The sequence below is a fragment of the Eptesicus fuscus genome, chromosome 5 (genome assembly GCF_027574615.1).
Source record: "Eptesicus fuscus isolate TK198812 chromosome 5, DD_ASM_mEF_20220401, whole genome shotgun sequence".
Taxonomy (NCBI): Eukaryota; Metazoa; Chordata; class Mammalia; order Chiroptera; family Vespertilionidae; genus Eptesicus; species Eptesicus fuscus.
This window is the reverse complement of record NC_072477.1, coordinates 70,117,152-70,137,910: the sequence shown is the minus strand read 5'-3', so window position 1 is coordinate 70,137,910 and position 20,759 is coordinate 70,117,152. Positions and strand designations below refer to the sequence as shown.

The 20,759-nt window shown below is 38.0% G+C and overlaps 1 protein-coding gene across 3 annotated transcripts in view; it reads left to right on the top strand.

The window, feature by feature from the left end:
- The first annotated feature begins 213 nt into the window (after positions 1 to 213).
- Positions 214 to 20,759, top strand: part of CDIN1 (CDAN1 interacting nuclease 1) — a 264,777-nt gene continuing 244,231 nt past the window's right edge. For all 3 annotated transcript variants that reach the window (XM_054716375.1, XM_008142974.3, XM_054716374.1), the window contains exon 1: positions 214 to 525. In XM_054716375.1, the coding sequence (XP_054572350.1) occupies positions 425 to 525 (101 nt within the window). In that variant the 5' untranslated portion in view covers positions 214 to 424. The remainder of the gene's footprint in view (positions 526 to 20,759) is intronic.

Sequence of the window (20,759 nt, the reverse complement as noted above, 5' to 3'; positions counted from 1 at the left end):
GCCAGGGCTCCGGCTGGCAACCCCGCGGGTGCACGCTCGGGCCGCCCCAGGCGGGATCCCAGGGGGTCGCTGCCGGGCTCCCTGCTCCCGGAGACTTAGGCTCCGCCTCTGCCGGGGTCGCTGCTTCCTGATTGGCTTGCCCTTCACTGACATGGCGGCGGTTGCCTTCGGCTGGGCCCACTGCGGCTGCCCAGAAAGCCCGGGCCGGGCAAGCGGGTCTAAGGCCCGCCCCCGCCGCCGCGGCGCGGTGGGTGAAGCCTAGGCTGTTCCGTCGGAGGGTGCGGGGCTGGGGGGACCCGCCAGGGAAGTGGAGGACCCCGCGCCGTGCCCCTGTGTGCCCACCCCTGGCCCCCCCGGCACCAAGGCTGCTCGAGCCCAGGGTGTTTTTTTCCTTGTCCCGCCACCTCCCAGACTCTGGCCCAACATGATACTGACTAAAGCCCAGTACGACGAGATAGCCCAGTGCCTAGTGTCTGTGCCTCCCACCAGGCAGAGCCTGAGGAAGCTGAAGCAGAGGTTCCCCAGGTAAGTGCCCACCTCCCCGCTCTCACAGCCCCAGCCCCGCGTCAGCTGTGCCCGGCAGCCCAGCCAGCCCGCAGGAACCACGTGTCACTCCTGTCAGTGTTAGGAGATCAGGGGGGTGAAAGGTTTCTTCCTTCACCTGCCTGCCTTCTTCAGGAGACTCTTACCGGATGAATCAATTAGATTCAAGTTCACAGTTGTTTATTGAGAACTTGGTATGTGCTTAGTGATGGGTGCACGTAGTAGGTGCTCCATAAAATGTCTAGTGGTTAGTTGACAGATACTAGGGATGAATGACAGGAGGCAGGACCCGCCCTTAAAGTGGAAATACCAAAAGGAGGAAATGGAGGACCCTTTTCAATTGGCCTCTGGAAGCAAACCAGGGAGCACAGGCCAGAAGGGGCCTCCTGTGTGAGGATGGCTCTCTAATATAATTAAGGGCCCTCGAGTGTTCTCAAGCCAGCCAGAGAGACTGTACCCCAGAGATCCCACTCTTGGCTCAAGATTGGCCATTTGAACCACCATATGTATACACGTTCCAGGTATATTTCATACTTCCCTCCTCCCCAAAACACTTTTTTTTTTTTTTTAGTGATTTTAGGATTATCCATCTTTCTAAGAAAGGACTTTAGGAAGTATAGATTTCTTTTTTTTTAAATATATTTTATTGATTTTTTACAGAGAGGAAGGGAGAGGGATAGAGAGGTAGAAACATCGATGAGAGAGAATCATCGACCAGCTGCCTCCTGCACAACCCCTACCAGGGATGTGCCCGCAGCCAATGTACATGCCCTTGACCGGAATCAAACCTGGGACCTTTCAGTCCGCAGGCCAACGCTCTATCCATTGAGCCAAACCGGTTTCGGCAGGAAGTATAGATTTCTTAATTTTAAAGATGTGCAAACTGAGGCCCAGACATTACACAAAGAACCGAGCCAGGACGAAGCAGGTTATTATATTTGTGACATGTTAAAGATTAAAATGCTTGTTTCCTTTTCTTTGATCTCAAAACCAAATTCCAACTGGTACCATTTTGTTTTGTGGTACTGAGCACTGTAGCCCTCAATGGAGGACGTCCCTGTCCTTGACATGCAGTCCTTCAACAGACATCACCATAGAAATGTTTTCTTGAAGAAAGAGAGATTATTGGATAATTGGTATTAATAAAGTACAATTGAAGTGTAAGTTAAAAGTCTTATGATCTCAGTTTTTTGAAGGACTCTGTTTTCCTAATCTGTAAAATGAAGGGATCTCTTTCTAAAATTATCCATATTTAATTTAAGGCAATATTTATCCTTTTATAGTCTTTTTTTATCAGACTTGCTAACCAGGAACAAAACTGATAAATTGGAATTTAATGATCTGTCTTTAACTGTTGCCAACTCTGCCAATGAGCAGTGAATGGGTGAAGACTCATCAGCTAAGGGAATAGGTAGATATTTCTGGATAGTTTTAAAATAGAACATACATTTAGATATTCTTCTCTCATGTACTTATATTACAACTATAGTCTTGTTTTTCTTTTTTTCCCCCTCCCTCTTCTCCTTCGCTCTCATTCTTTTTCTTTTTCCATAGCAAACACTTTGTCCTCTCCAAAGAGGCACCCTTCCCATACTTTTATGCACTTATGAAGTACTCTTATGAAGGACTCCCTTCGTTTGGGGCACCAGGCTGTCTTGGTTATTCTCTTATGCCCCGCCCCCCTTTTATTCATAATATGCCCCAATACTTTTCACTTCTTCAAAATACCACTTGGGGAATCACAAACTCTTCCACGGGAAACTATTTACAGAGGCTGCACTAATCAGCAGAAGAAATTAAAGAGCCATTTAGCAGCATGGGTGGAAATTTTATAGTGTGATTTTGGACTTGGCTTCACTACAGCACTGTTTGACTTTATTTTATGTGTGTGTTTTTTTCTTTTCTTTTTGTTGAATGTATTGGGGTGACACGGGTTAACAGAATTATACAGGTTTCAGGTGCACAGTTCTATAACAACATCTGTACACTGTATTTGTGTTCACCAAGCACTGTTTTACTTTAGATGTTCCTTGCAAAGGACTTGCACAATCTTTAGATTTGATAGAGTTGGTCAGGTACGGACCTGAAAGATAATTTCTGGTGGTTCAAAGAGGTTAAATGACTTGTCAAACATACCAGAGATGTTTAATGGCTAAACACTGTCTTGAGTACAGGTTTCATAGTTTTCAGTTCAGAATTCTATACTAAGCTGCCTTGATTAGTTTCAATATTATTAATAATAACAGCAGCAATTGTTTTGGGTGACATTCACATACTTCACATACGGTGAGTTCTTAAAAATCAAAGTACTAAAATGTTTTAAAAAGTTGCTAAAATTTTAATTTTTCTGATTTTAAAAGTAGGACATGCTCAGTAAAAAAAAAAAAAAAAGTATTTATAATACTATAGCCCAGAAATTTTTTGTTACCATTTCCTTCTAGTCTTTTTTTTCACACTATAGTATTGTCTCTGCTAATATACTTTATAGGTCTTGCTTTACTCAATTAACATATGGTGAGCATTCCTCATCTTCAAAAAGTCTTCACAATGTGTTTCAAATAATATCACGTTCTAGATGTACCATTCATTTTCTTATTGTTGGATATCAAGAGTTTTTTTCTCTCTAATTTTTTCAAATTATTTTTTTGTGTATATATATATACACACACACAGACATATATATGTATATATACACAGACATATATATATATTGCCAAGTCTGCTTATTTTCTTACTTTCGATTCCCAGTTTTCAAACTTTTAGTCTGCAGATCTCTTTACACTCTGAAAAAGAACATTTATGTACTGATATATTGGTTATATCTGTTGATATTTACCAAAATGTAAATTAAATCTGAGAACTTTAAGAAAATTTACTGATTAATTTATTTAAAAATTAACTAATAAAGCCATTACATGTTTTCGTTAACATGTTATGTTTAAATACTCGATTAACAGCCATCATTTCGAAAAAGTAGTGAGAAAATGGCCATTTTATACTTGTGAAAAATTTTTAAACGTCTCCCTTAATAGAAGGAAGATATCTGCTTCTGCATTCAACCTGCTCTGATATGTTGTTTTGACTACAGAATATGAAGAAACTCTGGCCTCAATTAGATATGTAGTTGGAAAGGGAAGAGTAATTTAATCGGCTTTTCAGATAATTGTGGATATTTTTGTTGCTACATAAAACCCAACAAGTGGTATTTTCTTAAAGGTTAATTGCAGTGTGGAATGTGAAACTGTATATTGGCCCTTTCCACTCTGTTATATTACAATCCGTTGGCCTGTCATGAACTTTGAGTGGATCTTTTACCTATGCATGACTTTTATCATCATGCATTGTTCACTTGCAAAATGTTGGTTGTGAGTTATACAGGTCTCCCAGATGTTGTCACCGTCCTTTATATAGCATCGAAAGAAATCACATTTGTTAATATCTTCCCTGATCTCATCAGAAAAATCTGTAAGATTTGAAGCTGTCACGCTTATGGTGATGGATACAGAATTTTCCCTTGAAAGCTCACATTTTATCATTGGTAACAAACATTATCACTTGTTTTTCTTGAAGTGACAGGCTCATGTTGTTTAATTTTGAGGAAATGTCTGCCAGATACCCAAATCTGAATAATCATACTCTGTCCATCATTTAATCCAGTAAGAATGGTGTTTCATGGAAAAAGTAGGTAGTGCCCTAACCGGTTTGGCTCAGTGGATAGAGCATCGGCCTGCGGACTCAAGGGTCCCAGGTTCGATTCCAGTCAAGGGCATGTACCTTGGTTGCGGGCACATACCCAGTAAGGGGGTGTGCAGGCGGCAGCTGATCGATGTTTCTCTCTGATCGATGTTTCTAACTCTCCATCCCTCTCCCTCTCTGTAAAAAAAATCAATAAAATATATTTTAAAAAAAGAAAAAGAAAAAGCAGCTAGTTCAGCTCTCAAACAAGCATACAAGTGCTTTTCCTTGAGACAGCCATCAGACTTCCGTATGCAGTACACGTGCTTGGTGTTTACTTCTTATTTGCTCATATAAAATGTTAAAAGGATGTGTATTCAAAGGTTGAGTATTCATAAGTGAATTTGAAGATATTCCTAAGTAAAACTGGCTTTTTGTTTCCTGCAAGTATGTGACAGTGAAGAATACAGTGACTCCTAGGACAGTTGTGCCCGGCCTTGATTTGTGCTCAGGAGCTGGCAACTTCACCCGCCATTGTTTTTGCACTATCATTGCACATACCACACAGAGAAAAGGCAAATCACGTCTTACTATTTCTATAAAGGTAATTTTGACCTTATAGACCCCCGAGACAGTCTCAGGGACTCCAGGAATTTATTGATCACACTTTGACAACCACTACCTATTTTCAATCAAACATATTTATGTTTTGAAGAATTCTGATATGTATTGACAATTTACTATAGAAAAAAGATTGTATTAATCCTTTTACCAACAGGGCATGGGAATATATGTCTCTACAACTTTGCAAACACTGAAGAGAGTCATTATTTAATTTTTAACATGATGGATTGAGAATGACATCTTGTAATTTGCATTTTGATTATAATACATTGTATGTTTTCTCAACTGTTTATTGACCATTTAGTTTTCTTCTTGAATTACCTGCCTGGTGTCTTTTGCCTAATTTTGTATTGAGGTTTGCTATTATTGTTTATTGTTTATTGATCTGCATATGTTAAGGATGTTGATCCTTTATATGTTCATATTTTTTTGCAGATATTTTCTGTTTGCTTTTAGTAATTGTTCTATTTTGAAAATGCTTAACTTTAAATTTATGTGTGTTTTTTTTCTCATTTTTCCTTTTATGCTGAGCAAGTTCTTTCCCTGTCCTATGATATGAAAAAGAAATCTTTCACTTAAATATTCTTCTAGGTTCTTTATGCCTTTCTTTCTTATTGTTAATCCTTTCGTCTTTCTAGCTGAAATTTATTGTAGCATATGCTCAGAGATAAATTTTACCCCCAGCTTAATTTTTGTTTTATATGGTGGCTTCCGCTCTCTACTCTCATTACTCCATGGTTTCTTTGTTTCCACTGAAATTACAAGTTTGTCTTTCTAAGTCAGTGCACTGAACCTGGGCAATCCTCTGGTCTCAGAATTCTCCAAGTTGATACAAAGGGATAGGGCTTTGTGATATCTGATACCTCACAACTCCTAAATTCACCTTCATTCTATTCTCTTCTGCAGTTTTACAGTAGCAGGACATTTGCCCCCAAGAATATAGGACATACTATATTTAAGTACTTGCTGAGGATATAGTCATTGATTTGCATCTCTCAAATTATTTTCTGGACCTTCTTATTCAGGTCAAAGCACCCAGCCCAATCAACTGTTACTTACTTATCAGATTATATTTTACTGCCTAAACACCACATATATATTTGTGTGTGTGTATATATATAATCTGATAAGTAAGTAACAGTTGATTGGGTGGGGAGGGTCCCTCAGCCCAGCCTGCGCCCTTGGGGGATGTCCGACTGCCAGTTTACAGGAGGCAACCGGAGGGGCACTTGCCGGCCAGGCTGCCCCCCCCCCCCCCCATTGCCACCACTGTTCGCCTCCCTCTCCAGGGGGGGATGGGGTGGTGGTGGCCATGGCAGACGCTCAGCGCAGGAGCTGCCCCCAGTTGGTGGTCAGTGTGCATCATAGAGACCAGTCGTTCCACTGGTTGTTCTGCTTGTCGGTCAATTTGCATATTGGGGTTTTATTATATAGGAAGGTGACTGTTCCAGAGAAACCTCAAAAGAAGTATTTAAAAACTAATTTGGCTAGGCTTTCTATGCTTAAGCCAATACATTTCATTCATTTTCTTGAGGTCTTTACCTATCTCTACCCTCCTCTCTGTCTCTCTCTCTCTCTCTCTCTCTCTCTTCTCTCTATATATATATATAGATATATAGATAGATAGATAGATAGATATACACACACCGTATTTTCCGGCATATAAGACGACTTTTTAACCCAGGAAAATCTTCTCAAAAGTCGGGGGTTGTCTTATACGCCGGGTGTCATCTTATAGGGCGGGTATATCCCAAACTCTATATTTTAACTGGAAAAGTTGGGGGTCATCTTATACGCCCAGTCTTCTTATACACCGGAAAATATGGTGGGTGTGTGTGTGTGTGTGTGTGTATATATATATATATATATATATATATATATATATATATATATATATAATTTTAAACTTACAGAAAAGTTGCAGAAATATTATAAGAATTCCAATATACCTTTCACTCTGCTTTCCATAATGTTAATATATTACGTAGCTATAGTATAATTGTCAAAATCAAGAAATTAATTTTTATGCAATACAGTTTATTAATTTATAGACCTTTTTTGAATGTTGTTTTTTTGTTTGTTTTTCACTAATGACCTTGCTCTATTCCAGGATTCAATGTCCCATTTCTATTCCAGGATCACGCATTAGATTTAATTGAAATGTTTTCTTAGTCACCTCCAATCTGTGACCTTTTTTCCACTATTATCTTGTCTTTTATGATCTTGACACTTTTGAAGAGCACTGTTCAGTAGTTTTGTAGAACATCCCTAAGTTTGTGTTTGGTGTTTTCTCATGATTAGATTAAGGGTAAACATTTTGGCAAGAATAGCCCAGAAGTGATATGGTGCCCTTTTCAGTGCATCCTATCATGGGGTTCATGTCTTCATATGTCTTATTACTGGTGAGGTTAACCTTATTCACTTGGTTAAGGTGTGGTGCCTGCCAAGTTTCTCCCTTATACTTTGTAAGGGATATCCTTCAAGATTATGCAGATATCCTTTTTCTCACATCACACTTTCCCTCATGATTTTAGCATCCATCAGTGGTGTTTGCATGAAACAGTTATTACTAGTTTTTGCCTAATGGTGATTTTCTATTTCTCTCACTGGAATGCTTTTCAACTAATATCATCCACTATCACCATTTTATGTAAAAAAAATCCATCCTACAGTCAGTCTACAATTTTTACTAGTACATGTAGTTTATCCATCTCTTATAGGAGTTGGTCTATAAATTCACTGTGTGGTCACTATGTTTGTGGCACTATTTGGGTATTTTTTTTAAGAAAACAGGTAGAGTGATATAGTAATTAATTTTGAATAATTATAATCTAAGGGAAGAGTTTAAGATACATCCAATAGCTATAAATTATTAAAATCATAGAATGTTAGAAACCAAAGGACTTGTTGCACAGTTAGATCCAATATGGTTAGTTAAGTGGGGTTCTTAGTGGAGATATACCTTTGTTGGGAATTCTTTTGTTGGTGAACTAAGCCCTTTGGCACAAGTTTGATTTTTCCCTGAGTTCCCTTTCCATACATTAGCTCTTTGGTTGCTCTTCATGCCTTTCCTTATAAGTCATAAATCAAACTCTTGACACCATAAATCTCTAAGCAAATAAGTGTCTTTACCCTATTGCTATATCTTTTTCCTTAGGGATCCTGGCTTAGTTGTTGTTTTTTTAATGGTGCCTTCCACATTTCTAAGCATGATTTTCTGTCATTGCCCTTAAATCTACTGTGTCTACACTCTTGGATCACAACATAGGCAACCATTCACTCATGTGAGGCCGATCCTAGAGAAATCTCAAAAAGAGTGGTTAAAAACTCATTTGGTTGGACTCTCTGTGCTTAAACCAATATACATGATTCATTTTCTTGAGATCTTCACCTACCTCCACCTGAGAACTGGAGTTAAGGCTGGCTCTTCTGTATCTTTGCCAGTGTTGAACTTAGTGGTTCTTGGTTCTTGGTGATAGACCTAGGGGTCCAGTCTGGTTGGGAGTGGAGTAGCTAAGGTATGTGCTTGGGACATGCACAACAATTTTATTTAATTTTTACATTTATTTAGTGTGGCTGAGTATACTTTGGTGCTGCCATTGGCTACAGTTTTTCTTTTTTGAACAATGCATCCCTTCCCACCCCCTTACCCCACCCCGCCCCCATGGTGCATTTTTAAGTCAGTCCACTTTTCCCATAGGGTGACTTTTATACCATTGTTTTTGCTTCCTTTAACTATTTGTTCTTAGGAAGTGACTGGGCACTGCCTCTTTTTATCTGAGTCACAATTGCCTCATCTGTAAAAGGAGGGATGAAGCTCCACAGCTAGGAAGTAGGAGGAAGCAAGATTCAAACTGTTCTTAAGGCTGTGGTGGGGATTAAGTGAAGTCGGGCGTGTAAAAACACTTAGCTTAGTGTAAAGGTCCTGGTAGTCCTGGTAAGTGGTTAATGGAGGGTAAATCTGACTACTTTTGGAATTTAGCATATGGCCTATAGTAGAAGAAATATCTGAGTAGTAAACTTCTGAAACATATAAAATAAAATTTTGCTTTGAAATGAAAGCCCATAGATTTGTAGAAAATACATGTTTATGTGGATCAGTTGATTGTGTGGCTGTGAACACATAGGCTTGATCATTAGTTGAATTGGCTCTAATATTCAAAACTTGCCTTAAATCTTTCATAGTTATATATAATCCAGTTTTTAAAACCTAGATTCACAAATTTTTAAGAATTGTAGTAGCACATTGCAGTGTATAATTAATAATGTAGGGCTTGACTTACTTAAATAGGAAGGTTATTCCATTGGCCTTGTTCTTTCAATATGTGGCCAATTTCCTATACTTTGACAATATTGTGGTGGACCTTGTGTTCCAAATAATGAGAGAGTAACTTGTAAGGGGGAGAAATGTCAGTGTTTTATTGAACTGAAAATTATTTTGGTGATTTTGCCAAAGAAATAAAATTATTTTACATGACTTTCAAAATAATATTCAGATACTCAGGAAGTAGAGTATCTGATAATGTTATCCCAAGAAGGACCCACATGCTGGCTATATTTCTTAATATATATATGAGTTTTTCCTCTATTAGTCATTAGTACAAATTGGAAAATAAATTGTTCTAAAGAAATTGTTCTAAAAATTGGTCTAAGAAAAGAATGTGGTTATTTCATGTATTTCCGTTACTTTATCTTTTCAAATGTGATTTTTTTTCATTCTGTAAAATTTTAGGTTTTTATATTAGTTGCTGCACTGTAGCCTAGCTTTGAAGACTCTTGAAGGTTATTTTCTTATTTAGTTAGATGGTACCTTCGCCTTCTAAAATTGCTGCTTAGCTTTTATCAGATGTCTGTGCTCCTTTGGATTTGCATAGTTGCAAAAGTGAGATGAGCTTGAGTTCTTGCAAGGAGTACAGTGTTTGAGGAAAACCTCAGATAATGTTATCCCAAGAAGGACCCACATGCTGGCTATATTTCTTATTAGTGTGAGGGAAACTTTTCCTCACACACAATTAAATTATTGACTTCATTTTAAGTCTATACTCAGGCATCAGACTTTAGTCTATTAAGTAATAACCCACACCAAAATGTATGCTGATACAATAAAGAGGAATTATATAATTCCCTAGGAGAAAAATGTTCAATATACAGTATATAAAGGGTAATAATATTTTATTATTTGACTTTCCACAAATTTTGACTAAATTCACTGTTATGTTTTTATTACACATTTTGTGCAGTTTTGCCATATTGGTTGAAGTTTCCTTAAAAACGAAACAACCAGCATGAAAAGTGACCTTAATATATAAAGTCCTGTACCGGTATGAAAATCATATGGGAGATGGGTAAAGAATACATTTTCCTTTATTTTATTTTCAATTTTCTTTTTCTTGAAGGGAAATTATTTCAAATGTCTGATTCAAGATATCTTTCTTCTTGTCCCTTTCTGCTGCCAAACTGCTTATGCAGTGAGCTGGTATACAGGGGACACACTACAGGTGTGGGGTGCAGCTTCCAACGGAATGTCTCCATCTCTTATGGGAACAGAATCGACAGCTGGATCCAGCATGTTTGGCCCATGGAGCACTCTGTGCCTCATGTAGGAAAGATGGCACAAGGCCTGTCATAAATCAAGCCTTTTCCTGGCCACTTTGGGGAACTAAATACCTGCCTCTACTTTCCTTTCCTCTTTCTTTCCAGCCCTACCTTTCAGGGAGGCATCTTGATAACACATATGTTAAGAGTTGATCATTCTTCCTCATAACCCAAAGCTTCCTTCATGCCAAAGAACAGTGACATGTTTGACAGTGTCACCTTTTTCAAGTGCTATCCCTTGGCTAAGGGGGGATCTTTGTGTGCCTTCTGGCTTAAAGGCAGCAAATAAAGATTTTTGTTTTTTTTTTTAATTTAATGGGCGTTCACATTGCGACCTGACAAACACCTGAAGTCTCACTGAGATAACAGAATGCTAAAATATCTCAGGACTTATTTCTTCCATGCATTTTAAATATTGAGATTCAGCTGCTAAAAATGTTTGACCACTATTAAACTTAGAGTAATAACGTTAGGACCTTGGGAATAAATATTTTGCAACAAAGCAAGCCATACAAGTAGAAGAGAAAGTAAGATGGGTTCATGGGTCTTGATATTGTGGCTCAGGCAAATATGTAAACACTGGGTCTTTCCCTGAAAAAACGACACCCCTGCTAATTAGGGCAATTCTGTATGAATCCCAGTCTCTCTGAGGCTGCCCTGGATGCAGTAGACATATAGGAGATGGAGATTTAAAATACGTTGTGCATTGTCACCTTGTCCCCCAGCCCCCAACTCATATTTATTTTTAATTTAAAATTTTTGTTATTATTGAGATCTGTCCTTTCCTCAGGCCCAAGAAAGGATGAGTTGTAAACTCTGATCTTCTATTTAACCCTGTTTTAGGAACCAGGAGACATGGCCGATTTGATATTTACAAGGGTTATCACTCAAGATTGTTGAAAATCTCCAAACATGCAGCTATCACTATACAGGGTGCAAGGTCTGTCAGCTTTGGGATTCAGGTGTTTGGGTAAGCTCACTTCCCAGCTATTTGCTTGCTGCTCACCCAATCAGCCTGGTGATGTGAAAGATTCAGATATACACTCAGCAAGTTTACGAATTACTGTTTGTCGTGAATATTTGTGATTACTCTCAAATAGAACTGGGTATGTTTAGTGTAGGAACACTGTGGGTACCCAACTCCATCTTTAGTATAAATAGAAATGCAGGGTGAAACCCCTGTGTTCGCTCATGCCTGTGCCACACCATAGCCTCCCAAGATTCTGTAACTTATGAGATGGTGTCCAAGACTTGTGTGCTCTTCGTAGGTGACCTTCTGTGTGGATGAGATCTGGGAGGGTTCAGTGTTGTTTAACTGCATCTTCCTATAATTGCAGATGAAATTAGACTGAAAATCATTTTTTTCAATATTTTGTTTTTATCTACAACTCTTTCAAGCCAGTATCATCTTTTACTTAAAGTATGTTACCCTGCTATTTGTCTTTGCTGATAATATTGGTAGGGAAAGCTAATAAAATTTGAAATTAACTTGCACTTCAAGCCCCATTTAGCTAAGATAGTAAATGGACTGGGAATAAGAGAGAGATTCTTCATTGTATAGTATTACAAACCCCACAGACTCTTACAGCCTGGCTGTAATACATAGCTCACAAACCTCATTTCTTAACTGATAAAGTTAACTTATTTATTTATTAATTTTTTAAATTGATTTTTAGAGAAAGAGGAGGAGAGAGGGAGAGAGAGAGAAACATGTGAGAGCAGAACAGCGATCAGCTGCCTTCTGCATGCCCCCTACCAGGGATCGATCCTGTAACCTGAGTATGTGCCCTGACCAGGAATCGAACCAGCAACCTTTAAGTGCACAGGACAATGCCCAACCAACTGAGCCACACTGGCCATTGCTAAAGTTAACATTTTCTAGATTCTTATTTCCTGCAGCCAACTAAAATATATATTAAGGTAAAAATACATTTAACCTCCCATTTATAACATTTTGCATTTTGGTTTGCACTTTGGTGGGAACTCCTCACATGCAGATCACAAATACTTCTCCAGAGGGACCTGTGTACCTCCCTTATTATTTTCAGATTTGGTGATTCATGCAGTCTTCGATCAAGATCAGAATTAGAGACCATCTAGTCAGATCTATTAATGTTATACAGATGCAGCAACAGAGAGCAGATGTTACCTGGTGATTTGACGGAGGTTCTACATCTGGAGCCAGAATTCTCCAATTTTGTTCTTTAACTAGAGATCACAGACACCTGTTGCACTTGGGGGTCAGTGGGTATCAACAAGGAATGAATGAATGAAGCTGGCTTGGCTGGGATTGTGGCAAGACAAAAGTCCAGTTGTATACACTAGCAGAGCAGCTGCCATTTTATACCAGCCATGTATTGCCATGCAGGAATATGGTCCCATTGCTGCCAGGTGTTCTGTTTTCTTTTTCTGTTAATTCTCAGCAGAGGATTTTATTTCCATTGATTTTTAGATTTTTAGAGAGAGTGGAAGCGAGGGAGGGTTGAGGGGGGAGAGAGAGAGATATCATATCCATGACAGAGATATCATATCATAGGCATGAATTGGTTGCCTCATAGGCATGAATTGGTTGCCTCCCATACGTGCCTTGACCTGAGCCTGGGATCAAACCTGCAACCCAGGTACGTGCCCTTGGTGGGGAATCAAACCCTTCTGTGCGTGGGTTGACACTTTACCACTGAGCCACACTGGCCAGGGCCAGGTGTTCTGTTTTCTAGAAAGCAGTTCTAGATCTGATTAAGAAAAAAAAAATATCATGAGTTTAAATGTTGTCAATTTGTTTGAATTTTTAAAAACACTGTGTGGGCCAACAGTTTCCTGGCCAAACAGAACAAGTCTGTGGGCTGAATTTGGCCTATAGCCAGTGGGTACTGGAGCTGGCTCTTTCCAGCTTTTCTCCACCCTACAAATTGTGGCTTTGAATTAGTACCTTAAAATCAGCCACAGTGGGAGTGTTTACACCACAGAAACTGGCAAACACTACCAACCTGAGTCCCCCCGACCCCCCACCACCAAAGGCACTTGTTAAGCCCCCCATCATCACTGCATGCCATCACCAGTTTGAGACTTGCATTGCCTGTTATGGCCTGTGGCATGTCTTTTCTAGGATTTTCTTTACTCAGTTTATTCTAATTTTTATAGCTCCCCCCCCCAAAAAAAAAAAAAAAAGATCAAAATAATTACATCTGTATCTCATTTATTGTTATCATATTTTTTTGTGTTGGGATTTCTCCCTTTTTTTTTTTTTTCTTGTCCAAAGAGAGGATACCTGTTTTTTCCTGCTATAGTCAGTGTGGGAGCTAGAATTCCAGTCTTGAGCCTTAGCAGTACCTACTATATCATAGGTATTTTAATACATATGGTGATGGATATTGATTGAACTGATCTGAAGAAAATGCCGCTTGGTTAAAGAAAAACAACAAAACATGCACATATGTCTCACTTAGGAAAATTAATCCCTTCCAAAATAGATTAATTTGTTAAATTTAGGAACAATACAGTGTTTTTTCACTCAGTAGACATTTAGAAATGCCTCTAGTGTAAAAAGCAAAGCATCTCTGCAATTAGAGTGAAACACAATGGGGAGATAACCAGTTGGTCACATTACAGTTTGAATTAGTACAATTTTATAAAGACTCAAGTATCACATATTCCGATAGATGTATTTCTTTTCTACATTTAAAGTATAAGTAATAAAATAATATGGCAACATACAACTAAAATAGAAATGGGAAATAAAATTAACAGTGTTAGGCAAAAACATGTGCGTTTTAGAATGACAAGTAGAATTCTTTGTGGGGATAGGCCTGCATGAGTGGGCTGGCCGGGTGGTATTGAGTTTGGCAGAGTTGTCATAGCCTGTGCTTGACCTTGGGTGGTTTATTTAGCTCTCTCTGCTTATGGTGGATTATTTTATAAATCGATAGGAGGCCAAACCCTATAATTGTGAACCCCAGGGCCTGTTCACTTTTTTGTTATAAAGGCAGTATTAGCCCTAACCGGTTTGGCTCAGTGGATAGAGCATCAGCCTGCAGACTGAAGGGTTCCAGGTTCAATTCCGGTCAAGGGCATGTACCTTGGTTGTGGGCATATCCCCAGTAGGGGGTGTGCAGGAGGCAGCTGATTGATGTTTCTCTCTCATCGATGTTTCTAACTCTCTATCCCTCTCCCTTCCTCTCTGTAAAAAATCAATAAAATATATTAAAAAATAAATAAAGGCAATATTACATATTGGTAAATATGGTAAAGAATTGGAAGTAGTCATATGAATCCTGGCTTCATGATTTGCTTGCTGGTTAATGTTGGGTAACTTTCTTCACCTCTTGGTGCCTTTGTGCCCTTATTTATAAAATGGCATTGTTGTGAACTTGAAATAAGATTGTACATTGCCCTGGCCAGTTTGGCTCAGTGGGTAGAGCGTCAATCTGTGGACTAAAGGGTCCTGGTTTGATTCAGGCTAGGGGCACATGCCCGACTTGTGGGCTCTATCCCCCCGCCCCCAGTAGGGGGCGTGCAGGAGGCAGCCAATCAATGATTCTCATCAATGATGTTTCTATATCTCTATCTCTCTCCCTTCCTTTCTGAAATCAATGAAAAAAAATATATTTTTTTAAAAAAGATCATACATGTAAAATGATCAGCACAGTTCTTGATGCTGTGCTGAGTACATTTTGGTGCTGCCACTGCTGCTGCTGCTGTTATTACCATTGTTGACTTAAGGATGCTTGTTGCAATGATATTTATGCTTATAGCAATTAGACTCAGCCTTTTTATTTTTCAGGTTTCCAAAGTGTTCTTATTTTAGCCCCAGGGCAATAGGAAACCTACTTTTAGTAAATGTTGGTGAAGTCCTTAGATGGTACTAGCAACCAAGAAGTTGTATTCCATTGATGACAAATGGGCATATTGAGGTTTGGATTGATTCCCCTCACTCCTAACTCTGCAATAGAAAATGGTTATATAAGAAGATCACTGCCTAAGACAGAATAAGTCGGGATGTTTAAAACCTGAGCATCTCGAAGTATTTTCTAATTACTTCACTCAATTGCAATGCCCCACACTCTGGAAGCTGTTTTACATTTTTGCCTCACCTTGATAACAATTTATGAGAGATATTTGGGTGAATACCAGTTTTGGAGTCAGGGTTCTGCCACTGGGAAGTAGCTTGTGTCCAATAATTAAGTGAGTTTAGGTGTAAGACTTCCAGGGCATGGATATTTTGTACAATACCCAGATCATCCTATGAGTGAGCACTGATTTAGTGTCTAATATAGGTATTAATACATTGGAAGAGCAAGGGCTTTTATAACATTCTTAAAAATCTTTTCATGGTACTAAGAATGAATATGAAAAGACCTTGTGGGAAATACAAAAAAATCGCATAAACTTTCTAAAGAAAATATATTTATTGTTCCTTAATACTTTGTTTTTTTATTAATTACAATGTATTCCAGAATGCTGCCTGCAAAGAATGTGTTTAATTTATCTTATTTGTGCAGTTCTGCTGATCATATAGTTGCAATAATAATGAGCTGGGCAAGACAATATTTTTCCCTTCCTTTTCTATTTTATTATAGAGTGTGTCTTTCTAAAGGTTCTAGATCAAAGAGATGCTTTCAGGTTTAAAGCTATTTCATTAAAACTGCTTAGGCCAGATTCAAATAAAAGTGTTAAAATTGGCTAGAGAGCTTTGTGTTAAAAAAAAAAAATACTTAAAAAGTTGAGTGACATTGTAAAAAATAGCTGCCTGTAGCCAATGGTTATGATTAGAAGTAGAAGTCATGATTATACTATAGAATGTATTTTGAGGACAATTATTTGCCATAAAACTCTTCTGAAGTATGAAAACAAGACTTGATTAGTGTTATTTCACCTGTTTGCGGTGTGAAAGGAATCTAGATTTGGTATATTGTCATGGAAAATATTTTATTCATGTGATAGCTTTTTGGACAATTGTATTCTGCACTGTATTGCAATGGCACAATAAATTGCTGAATATACTGTCTGCTGAATATGACTTTACCATGAAAAATTTGATGCATGGAGAAGGAAAGGTTGGAATATATTAACCTTTTATGACAAGGGACTTAGAATTTTGACCTAATACAGGTGACCTTTGTGTGCAGTAAACGTGAGCTTAATCTTGAGGTCAAGGTTGAGGTGAAAGGCAGGGCAATGTGGTGGAGTTTATGCTGATTGGTACTTCAGAACCCACCTACCTATTGGCTACATGGGGCCTGGCCCCCCCTTTTTTTAATTTTTAGCATTTCCAGGAGCTTATTTATAGCAGGTTGTTTAGCTCTTTAATCCCACCCCATTTCCTCAAAGCTCAGCTATCTGTTTAGTTGTGTTAATTTTGTCTGTTTGTATAAAGTTTACTGTTTCTGAAGGAAAGGTATGAGTGTGTTATTATTTTCTGTTTCATAGATAACAAATAGCTAAAAAGAAAAATGTTCCAATCACTTATAGAAAAGACAATTGACATATATAACCTTGGAACTGAAAAATATATCTCTTAAGAGCTTTATTTCTTTGACAGGTGGGACTTTTGTCATCTAACTTTGGATCTGTCAGAAGAATTTTGAAGTAGCTTGTACCTTTACCTAAATTATAATTAAGAGAACTCTCACAAATTATTTATTGTCTTAAAGGGTTGAGATGATTTAGTGACTGGTTATTCCCTTGAAAGTTCCTTTGAAATGCATCTGCTAATGCATTTCCATTATAATGTGATATAAAATATTTTTAAGGTTTTGCCTGATGTACATAGAAGGAAAATTGTTTTAAAACATAAATTTCACTACCCAATGTGTCGGCTGTTTTGTCATAGAGGAAATGACATCTTAGCAAATATCAGAAACAAACCTGCCAGTGTTGTATTATCTGCACACTTATTGACTATTCTGCCGAAATAATTAGTTGAAACAACAAACATTTGAGGGAGAGAGTCGGAGACTCTAATGGAAAGAACTCTACTCTTTTAATCGAGCCTGCAAAATATATTCCCCGAGACTGATCAGCTCTGAAGCGCTGAGGTTTGATGATTGGAATGGCAGGAAACCATGCTTTCAGGACATAACGAATTGACGAGGCCATCCATCATTCGTTAGCATACACTGAAACGTGGGCTCTGTGTGCAGAGGCCTGTGATTTAGTAAATACTTGGGAGATGAATAGAGCTTACACACAAGGGAAGAGATTGCTGTCCTTCAGCAGCCTGAGACCCAGGCGCCTGCTGAGAAGGCCATCTGACGGCACATCATCAGTAACTGGCCTGTCACAGTTAGCGGTGCCCACCGACCATCACCAGTATATTAAATGCATTTTTAATATCTGCTCCAGTAGATTTAATGAAGAAAATTTAGTTTCCATACTCCAAGCACTGCTTCTTCAAGTATTCTCAGGCATGGACTCTTGCCTCGACAAGAAAGGGGGAAGACCATGCTGGCAGTTAGGGAGTTGATTAAAAGGGACACAGACAAAATAATGTGCAAATAAAAAAAGCTTTTAGCAGAATTGGCATCTTGTTGTTATAAAAATAAAAAAAAAAGCTCATTAAAAAAAAAAAATACCTTTCACAAGCCCTTCCCCTAGGAGGGGTGAACCTGCTGGTAAGAGATATAAGCCTACTGGTCAGAAAGGAAATTATTAGAAGGGGAATATTATGGTTTGGCATAATTTGAATAGAAAGACTCAATTTTAAATTGGTTTGTGTTTTGAGATACTGTCTGATGCATAGGATTTTTGAATGCCTATGAAAAGTAGGATTTTCCTTACCCGGTTGCTTTTGCATTTTTGAATGTTGAAATTTACTCATTACATCAAGTTAGCATATATATTTTTTCTTGTGTCATGCATAACAGCGCAAAACGAATGTAAAAAAAAATCAGTTGCCAACTTGATTAAAAAGTGCTCTTATACTTTCTTAGACTATAAGGTTTCTTTAAAAAACGTAATTTTTAAAATGTTCTATTTTAATGTTCCGGCAAAGTGTGTAGATTCATTCTTTTTAATGAGTTTCGGTGTTGACATTATTTACTACAAAACAGAAAGACAACCAATTAGATATTGTTGCAAGCATGCACTTTAAAGGTTTCCCCTCTTATTTGAAAAAACACATCCAGAATGTGCTCTCATGTTCGCAGAAGAAGCTACGGAATGGGACCTATAAATCTGATTCCCTCATGTGTCAAAACAGTAATGTATTAAATGCATATTATTATAAAAATTTAAGACATGTCTTAAACACACTTACATTTTTATAACACATGGCAATATTAAATAATACATTTCCTTGTTAGCATCTGTTTGCCGTCATTGTTGGCAAGACCTATGATTTATTGCTTAAATTAATGACCAAGACCATTTTGGACCTGATATATGCCCCTAAGCTTATTACATCACTAAATAAAATAAAATGTATGCACTTGTGACAGAGTTATTTTTATAATTGTTTATCCCTTTAAGTGCCCTATTCAGTGATTCACTGAAAGGTTCATAATGGTTGGCTTGTGACCAAAAAAGAATCTCAGAAAGGTGAAATATATTTCTGGACTAGAAATAAAATGCCAGGGTGATGGTGATGATAGGGTCCCAGAAAGATTTTGCAGCACTCAAACTCATTCCCTTCTTCAATGCTCTCATTTAACTCCTGTGGAATTTTTTTGATGCACAGCCTCCCTCCCCTATCCCAACTCCTAGAGCTATCTTCTAATGTTAGAGCTCATCCTCCTATAAACCCTTCAATATGGGTAAAGTGGTTAAATTGCAAGGGTTAAATTGTTCTTTACGTAGGATTTTTCAGGTGCCATTATCACCATGCATGAAGCTGAGCAAGATTATTTTCCTATTTTTAGTTCTTTTTGGAGGGGACATTGGAACTTCACTGTTTTTGTATTGAGCTCTATTTGACTTCATAGTCTTTATCTTTCCTGTCTGAGGGTGCAATATGGCAGACCCTTCAGTTTTTATAGTAACCTGTTACTCATCCGAAGTCACTCTGCTGCCTGACCTGCAGCACAATGAAACATGGCTTCTTGGTTTTCTTGCTCCACGTGAAGCACCTCATTGGCTGGCAGCTCTCCTGTAGTTGATGGGAAGGCAGAGTTTTTGAGAAGCTTAATGGAGCCTCTGTGGGTACCCATGAGTAGCACTTGTGGGAAGATTATTGTTTTGTGGTTATCTTGGGATGATCGTCATTCATAAATGGAAACAACTTGGTTCCTAAGAAAGGCCTTTTTCTTTCTCTTCATCTCACTTTGACTGCATCTTAAACAAACTAGTTTATTGGAAATTAAAACTGTTGGGGCTTTTTTGTTGTTTTTTTTTAATATTCTTTCCCAAAGCAGTTGATCTGATAGAATTTATAATGGTTCTCTCAAAAATGATCAGGCCAACAAACATTCCTGTTTTTCTTGAAAAGCTATATTGACTTTTTCTACACCTCCCATTTCTGATCTTTATGCCATTCTTTTCATTTCATCTTCCTTGTCTGGGATTCCTGCCTCCAGATAAAACATTTTAAAGGAAAATTAGTGAAAGAGTCTCAAGTGCCAATTACTCTCTTCCATCCCCCCTCTTTTTTTTTTGCTTTGACCGTTGTAGTTACTTTCACCTATTCACTTGGAATATATACACCCGTCTTTTGCTTTCTGTTTGACTGATTGGGAATTCCTTGAGGAAAGAAGCCATGTGTTTTGCTGTGATTGTATCTTTAAGTTCCTCCCTTTAGTGCCTGGACAGTGTTGTCCTTTAGGCATTGAATGGATTTTTGTTAACTTTCTAATACTGACCAGTATTTATTTTTATGATTTCTTTTGAGGAGAAGATAACTCAAAAAACATCTTTCTTCTTTTTGGCCAGTATTATTCTATCTAGTGCCATACAACGGACTTGCTATTTTTTTCTAAGATTGTTTCTTAAGCTCTTACTCTCTGGGTTGGGATGTTTAATTCCTATTTAAAAATATTAAAATATTCAGTAGGCAGCTAAGTGCTTAGCCTGGTGTACTACTTAACACTAAATGAAAGTAAAATATAACACCGACATGGAGCCATTTGTTATATTTTAGTAGATGAAGCAATGGCTGTGTAAACCTTAACCTTGTAATTTTGTGAGTTCCACTTTATCACGTAGCTGTAAGGGTAATCAAAATAAATCACGGGAGATGAATAAATATTTTCTAGTGCTTTCAGAAGTGGTGCTCGATTCATGAAATTTTAGTAAATGTATTAAATAAAACAATATGATGCACACCATGTCAAGTCTGATCAGTTATTTGGGATAGGACATTTATACAACATATGTTGAGCTGCTACGTGAAC